The 8,097-nt window shown below is 36.9% G+C and overlaps 1 protein-coding gene across 1 annotated transcript; it reads right to left on the bottom strand.

The window, feature by feature from the left end:
• Positions 1 to 2,125: 2,125 nt before the first annotated feature.
• LOC103130996 (homeobox protein Hox-D9b-like) lies at positions 2,126 to 7,710 on the bottom strand. Its single transcript, XM_007542534.2, has 2 exons — positions 6,637 to 7,710; positions 2,126 to 5,254 (listed from the first exon to the last, which is right to left on the bottom strand). The coding sequence occupies exons 1-2, from the start codon at positions 7,331 to 7,333 to the stop codon at positions 5,010 to 5,012; spliced, it is 942 nt and encodes a 313-aa protein (XP_007542596.1). The 5' UTR covers positions 7,334 to 7,710; the 3' UTR covers positions 2,126 to 5,009.
• Between the last annotated feature and the right edge of the window lie 387 nt (positions 7,711 to 8,097).

Here is an 8,097-nt window from a genome sequence, read left to right as displayed (position 1 = left end):
GAGAGAGAGATAGATAGATAGATAGATAGATAGATAGATAGATAGATAGATAGATAGATAGATAGATAGATAGATAGATAGATAGATAGATATACGAAATAAAAAATAAATAAAAAAAATACACTGATAAATCTGTGAGTGGACTTTTGTACAATTATCGATGCAGAAACAGCTAAGCGGATGGACTTAGTCAAATTATTTTATGTCACTAAATGAATGAATAAATTCGGGAAAATATAAAAACTTGCCAAATTTACGTAAGTCCAATTTAAATTTCTTGGCGGGCTCTTTGTGCACTTTCGCCAAAGCCTGTACAAACAGCGCGATGGAAATTAAACAATTTAATAATGTTTAGACGGAAAAGTTGTTGGGGGCAAATAGAAGTAATCTGTAATCTGGACTCACCTAGTTCCTGGATTTTGTGTCTGTTTAAAGACGATCAGGGCTTGTCCATGCGGTCAGCGGTCAGACAATGATTTTAACATTTCTGTGGACATTTAAGCTGCGGGGAAAATGTCTCCAATAAAGCCATCTTGTCGCGCTGCCTGTCTGGCCTAAATGACTTTATGGTGCCTCGGTGTGTGTAGGTGTGTTGGTTTGACAGCAGTAGAGTTGTGGGGAGTCACGTTTATTCTACAAATGCAGCCTCGCTGTTGTTTTATGATCCTGCAGCAGCATAGGACGGGATTATATGGACGCAATAAACGGGGGAAACTGGAGGTACTGCGTTGACTTTGACAAAACAACGAGACAGAAATGTGTCTCTGAGGGATAAAACCCACAACACACATACCTGAGAGCATGGAAATACCTCGGAATCTCTTTATAACTAGAAACATGTTCATGAGGAGTGTTGCTCTAGAAAGCATGGGACATGACAGCTTTTACTTATCGTACAATAAAAGTGATGGAAATTTGGGGAAAAGTCAATATTCAATCCAGTTCTATTGTTTACGTCACCAAAACTTGGCCTAAATCAACAACGATACATTTTTTTAGTTTATTCTTTACAACGCAGTTCGAATTTTTAGTTTCACTGTTGACTTCAGTTGATACAACATTGATTAAAGTAAATTTATATTTCAATATTCAGATATCTTATGCAAAATTGGATTCAAAATGTCCGAATCCATGCAGTCGCAACTTCCCTAACATTCAAAACATATCAACTTAGATAAATCAATACCAAATACATATAATTATTAAGGATACGGTATCCCATACTGCTTCAGTCTGAAGTGCATACAACAATGTTTTATGGAGGCAGAGGATCCTACAGAAATCTCTCTGGGTTCTCCCTGATTCATGAAGTCACCTGGTGTATGCTTAATGATAACTTGTATGGGATCATCCTATAAAATACAAATGAAATGTTGATAAACCTTTAAAACCTATTTTAATAACTTGGCATTTAAAACAGTTCTGTAAAAACCACAGCACAGACCGGTTTGTTGGCAAGAACTAGCATCAGTAGCTTAGACTTCACTAGCAAGTTTAACCCATTCCTAAACTAGTTAAACCATAAACCTTTGGTCATCTAGTAAGACATTTTTAAATTCCTTTCAAATATGACTTTCCACTTATTTTCATGACAACCACCACTCAGATGTGTTAAGTCTCTTAATTAAAAAGCTTAACTTGCTAGCAAGTTATACATTGACATTCGTGTTAAGTTTAATAAATGAACATTTGTAAAATGTTAGTGAAATACTAGCTACATTTCAACACCTGTTTAAAAAATCTTTGCTAAAGATGAGGCAACGAATCAGGCTTAAACACAACTTGCTAGTAACAAATAAACATTGATTACTGCTGATAGCTCTAGTGCTGTCAAGAAACTACACAAAACTGGACACAAGTCAACATGTTTTTGATTTGTTTATTTGGGTGCAGTTTCTCTGCCATGCATTACTGTCCTTATCAGCATTGGAGTTGCTGGACACTGCACATGACAAATGAGAAAAAACGGTTCCCATCATCTTCACTTAGATGAGTTCCATCAGGTGTTTTTTTAATCACAAAAGAAGTTGATGCAGTTATAATTTAGTTTTTTAGCATCCCATTTACAAACAAATATGTATAAAATATGTAAAAACATAAATATAAATAAATTAAATATGTACTATTCAAAACTGCTAGAAATAAATGAGATGAAGCAAAAGAGAGAGACAGATTTAATAAGATCATTGTTGTGTTTTATTTAAAAATAAGCACAATGAGCAGCATATTTAAAGATGAAGGCCTTACTGATCGAACCTTCCAGTTAAATGAAAATGATTGTGTTGGTCTGAGTCCACCTCTTCATCATGACAAAATATCCTTCAAATAAATCTAGAATATATGGAAGAATTAGTCTGTCAAACACCAAGAGTCTCGCTCCAACGTGAAGCTTTCAGATCTAATCTACTCAAGCAAATAATCCTAGCTAGGGCTAAATGAAAATATTTACTCTTGACAGGATAATCCTTTCACTTCCAAAGCAATCCTAATAATGTAACTTTATTGTCTAAATCTGAGAGATTGTGCGTGGTTTTCCCATATATGGTAATCTCTGTAAACCATCAAACCCAAGCTGTAGGATTTTGTCTCGCCATGTAGCTTAGCAATGACTGGTGTGTGTTTGAGTGTGGAATAAAGGTATGACATCATATATCAACAACAGCATCAATGACAACAATAGCAACGACAGTAACAACAAGGAAATATGTCCATATAAGGCAACATGCACACTTTGGAGAAAACGAGACAGGGAAGGGATTAAAGTTCTACTTCTGATTTTAAGGGACACCAGCGTTAGCTGTAACACAGAGGGAAAACCCATTTCCATTTTCTGAGTGTGACACACACTGATACATAAAATATACTCTTTCACCCGTTTTTAATTAAAAAAAAAATTCACTGCATTTCTATACAAAAATGTAGAAGTTTGATTATTTTTTTGACAAATGAATATTAAAACTCAAGATATGCAGATATTGTTTAACTCTGTCTTCAAAAAGACACTTTGTTAAACATAGACAGATGTTTGTGTTTTTATGTCACTTGAGAAAATTTAAACCATAAAAGGTTTTCAAAAAGTCATTTTGAAAACCTAGTTGCAGCTATTGTAATTAAGATAAAAGTGTTTCTTTTTGTAAGCAGATGCCTTCCAGGAGTCCTTGTTTTAAAGTTTCAGCTGTTAAAGTCGTTTTTACTGGGCGACAGGTCAGAGTTTCTGCAGACACAGTTGATTATTTTTCAAAACAAAAACAACAAAAATAATCTCATAGATGTTATATTTTTGCTAACTGCATTTGAAACCAACACTGAAGCTTAATGGATTTACAAACCACAGCTTCTCAAATGAAACCAATCCTTCAGTGGTGCAGGACCAACAAAACAGACTTGTACGTGTTATTGGCTAAGTGACCATGTGAGTCCCATGAATGTGAAAACATGGCAGGAATGGAAGGAAGCATAATATGATAACTCAAACACAGGGGATATTAAAGTATTTCACAATTAGTCCAATAAATTGTCATCTCTTTTCCCTTGTATCACCTTATTATTTGTTTTTAAGCCCATTTTCCATCATCAGGCAGTGCTGATGCTCTGCTGGGACTAATTTTGGAGAGATGCCTTCAAGTAAGTGGTGTTTATATTCCTGCCACACTAAAAGCCATTTTACAAAGAGCGTGATAAATTCAGTATTAAATCGTGGTTGTATTTTTCCTGAAAGAACAGCTTACATCAAGTCAAAAAATACTTCAAGTGCTTCCAGTTTTAGACATGAGAGATAGCGCCTGACAAAGCTTAAACTTTATTGGTATTTTATCACAACCACACACTGCAGAGTTTTGGATTGGGATTGTATGAGCTAGTCTGACACAAAGTGGTGCATAAATATGAAGGGGAATGGAAAATGATTGTGTTTAATATTTTTCACAAATGGAAATCTGAAAATGTGGCAGGAATTTGTACTCTGGACATCTGGAGAAAAGAAGTCCCAAAGCATGATACGACCACCATGTTTTCATCATGGGGATGTTTTTTTTTTGTTTTTTTTTACCTGCTCCTTTGTCTTCTTCAGAGAGGTACAAAACATTGGTATGTCCCAAATACGACGCATATAGGCGCCATGCTGGAGTGCTCCAAAACGAAGGCAGAAAATTACTTCTTGTCAGCATTTTCTGTGTTTACCAGCTGTTGAATGTACAAATATGATAAATAATTGCCCGCCCAGGCATCATATAACAGTAAAGACAAAAAACTGATTCTATCCATAAAATAAATTCTTGTGTTTGAAAATTTCAATTTAAAGAAAATCTGGATTATTTTCTATCAATCTTCTTCCTTGGGTCTCCATAATTCAGAGTGATGCTATTTGTAATTGTTTTAAGAAAAAAAAGAGGAAAAAGGTTAAAATCAGAAATCAAATTTGGTATGAAAAAAAAAATGAAATTTTACTTTTAAGATCTAAAAGGATTTAAAACAAATTGCTGCCTCTGTTTTCATACTTGGATTAACAAAACAAAACAAACCAAAAAAACATGTGAAATTTGTCTTCAACTTCATAATTCTGCAATAATTTGTGTCAGTTTACCACAAATCAAATCAAATCTCACTGGATTAGACAAAAATCTGTGTCTGTGGTAATGGTGGAAAATTTCTGTAGTTAAACATATTTCAACTTTAAGGTCAGGCAGTTTTTGATTGCTTTTTTAAGTGTTAATTGTTTCATGTGTTTTTAATTTACATCAGATCCAGATTGTTTTCACAGTAAAACACATGGATGGGAGATTTCTGATGATTTAAAAAATGAAGGCCTGATGGCACTGAGGTATTACAACGCATCCTGATCTCCCCTGTAGCAGTTTTAAGGGCAGGTGACGCTGAGCATCATGGGGCTCTGCGTTTTGTTTAATGAGCTAGCTTCAACACCTCTTCCCCTCTACACCTCCATCCCATGGAGGAGATAAAAACAAAGACAAAATATATTTATTTATATATATATTTATCCTCCAGAGCCATCAGTCATTCATACTCCTCCTCTCCCGGATCATCAGCTTCTTCATTTTCATCCGCCTGTTCTGGAACCAGATTTTCACCTGTCTCTCTGTCAGATTTAAGAGTCCTGCTACTTCCAGGCGCCGGTCCCTTGTCAGGTACATGTTGTAGAGGAACTCCTTTTCTAGCTCCAGGGTTTGGTGCTTGGTGTAGGGGCACCTCTTTTTACGAGTGGATTTGGCGTGGATCCAGCTGGCTGATGGATTTTCTGTGAAGAGACAGGGCACGTTCTTTAATTAGGCCACTCACACTGTGGTGTTATTCCGTCTAGCTAGTGTGTGTTTGTCCGCTGTGAGAAACTTTAAGAGCCTGCAACTTTTGTTTCCATTAAAGAGTGAAAAAGAAAGACAGAAAAGAGCCTAAATAAATCACTTTTTACACCAAAGTTACTGAAGTTCAACTAGTGTTAAATGGAGTCAGATGTGTGTTAAGCAGTCCTTTAGTCCTGGAATAAAAGCCTTTTTAGACCATCTTGAATCAGCAGCAAGTTTCACATTTCATTTAAGATGGACTTCATAAGAAAAAAAAAATCATGTAACTGATTAAAATAATATAAAAATGTATTCCCAAAACCTAGCTTGTTCTTATTTAACTAAATTTTAGTTAGTCATAAGTGTTTAATTTCTAAAATATTAAACACTGTCAAAATGTCAAGCTTGTCCTCCAGTATATTGTTTCTTTTTGTCATGGTAGTGGTTATTTTTATAATTTTACATATATTGTTTCTTGGTTTTTAAATGTTATAACTACAGGTAATACAATAATATAGTGTGCTAATTTTCCAGTTAAAAAAGGAACAATGTCCTTAATTTAAGAATTAAAAATTCATAAATAAAATTGAAAAATAAATACAAAGAGGCAGATGGAACACCTAAACATAAAATTTAATACTTATTCTACATAGATACTCGCTGAACTGACTGAAATAAACAAAATTAAAACTGAATTAAATTGCGTCTAAAAAACATCTTCCGTTTTTAGGATTTTTCGATCTCATTTATTTACTTCTTTTACACGTCTACTAAATCTTAGTGCCTTCAATAAACATTTATTCATAGGCTATATCTTTACTGTTATATTTTTAACTTACATAAGGACAACACAGCAGGTATGTAGCGTTGGTCGTTGGCAGCAGGGCTTGTACACAATGACAATAAAATCTTAAATAAAAAAAAGTCAACGTTTAATTATATGTAACCTCTATGTCATAATCAGATATAAAAACACATTTACGTAATATTTTCAGAAACAGATAATAATACATGTTTTAAGCAAAAGCTTTGCATTTGCGGGAGAGAAACGCATTCAGTCAGAAAAAAAACCTCTCCAAGTCAACCTGCTAATCCTTTAGTGACAAGCTGCTAAATAACAATAGCCCCTTAATTATTTTAATGGACTACAAACTTTTATATTTTGGCGTTTACAAGACGTTTATAGGTCTATAAAAGTTGGTCGCACTCACCTACAGACAGCCTCCCCCCAACCCCCCACACCCCTTAGAAACACTCTCACACTTTGAGCCACACCTGTATATTGGCTTTTCTTACAGCTAATAAACATTCCTTCATTTCGGTTTAACGGCTTGTGTACCCGGGTCGAGCTGCTGCTGCTGTCGTGTATTTCTCTCCTCGTCCTCCTTCTTCGGCTCAGTCTTCCTCCCGGGCTCTTTCGCCGTCCCCAGCCGCTCCAGGACCACCTCTGCCGGGTTAGCGAAGCTGGACTCCTCGGCGCTGTCGCGGGACGGCGGCGAACTCTCTGGTTTAACCGCGTCATAGGTGGGGCTGGGATTAGACAGTTCCCCTTGAGGGGGGAGACACGCGGGGAAACTGGGTGTAACCTGCGACAGAGTGGTCTCCGAGGCCGGGCTCATCCCCTCCCAGCAGCGGACGAACCTGCTGTCGGACGCTGCCGCGGACGCGAGGTGCTCAGCGTGGGTCTGAGCTTGTGGGCCGTAGTAAGAGTGGTGGTGGTGACTCAGGAGGGGGTGTGGATGAAAGAGTCCAGGGAGGGAAGCACCGGATGCGCTTTGTAGCTGGGAAGACGTCGGGGTGGAGATAGACGTGTTTGTCCAAGGAGAAAAGCCATTCAGACTCACTTTGTTGGAAAAATTGGAAAAATCCGGGATGTGTGAGACCAGGGTCCCCTCCTCTTCTTGCTCCTGCTCCGCTGCCCGGGTAGGCTTCGTGCACCCGGCCGTCGAACCCTGCAAACTGCCCGGGATAAAATGCGCACCGTACGCCTCCTCGGTTTGGACACCCATCATGGAATAATAATTCGTTAGCGACATGTTTATTTTATTATTTCAATAAAAATACACTTAAGTGCGCCTGTAAAACCTTAGATGGGCTGGTATAGTGACTTGCATCCTCCCCTAAAATGGTAGTATTTTTTTCTCCTGCCCTTGCCGTCCTCTCGGCTGCCAATTGGTTACACTGTGGATCACATGATTAGATCGTATTCAGTCTGGATGGGGAATAAATCAAAGCATTCTTTTGTGCTCAGAAATGTAATATAAAGCAGGCTGCTGCAGATCTGACAGAATGTAGCATTCACATTTATGCAAATACAGCTACTGTTTCAAAGCCAAATAAAAAATATGATTAAATAAATAAACTCCATAAAAAATAAAGTTGTAAGGCATATAAGTTCTAAAATGAGCGCGTTGACGCCTCTGACAGGAGATTTTCTTGAAGCAAGATTAATGGAAATGTTATTCTTTGGAAGTAAATTCATTGATGCGTCAAGTTTACAGTCAATTTACTCGGGTTAAAATACTTATGAGCTGGACCAATATATGTTTTTGTTTATTGCTCAGTGAAATAACGTGTGCTATGAAATGGGGCTTTCTAACATAAGCGAACCTAAACTTTGATTGAACCCATGCCGAAATGAACATTGGACATCTTGTTTTTCGCTTGGTGGTAAAAACAGAACAATAAAATAAAATAATATTTTATTTTATTGAAACGTCAGTACTGCGACTCTCTACACCGCTACGTGTTCTGCTATTTTTGTATAATTTACTGTATAAACCCACAACCACGCACTCTA

Source organism: Poecilia formosa, unplaced genomic scaffold (genome assembly GCF_000485575.1).
Source record: "Poecilia formosa unplaced genomic scaffold, Poecilia_formosa-5.1.2 Scaffold706, whole genome shotgun sequence".
Lineage (NCBI taxonomy): Eukaryota > Metazoa > Chordata > Actinopteri > Cyprinodontiformes > Poeciliidae > Poecilia > Poecilia formosa.
The sequence above is the reverse complement of the archived record's forward strand: the minus strand, read 5'-3'. Positions and strand labels throughout refer to the sequence as shown.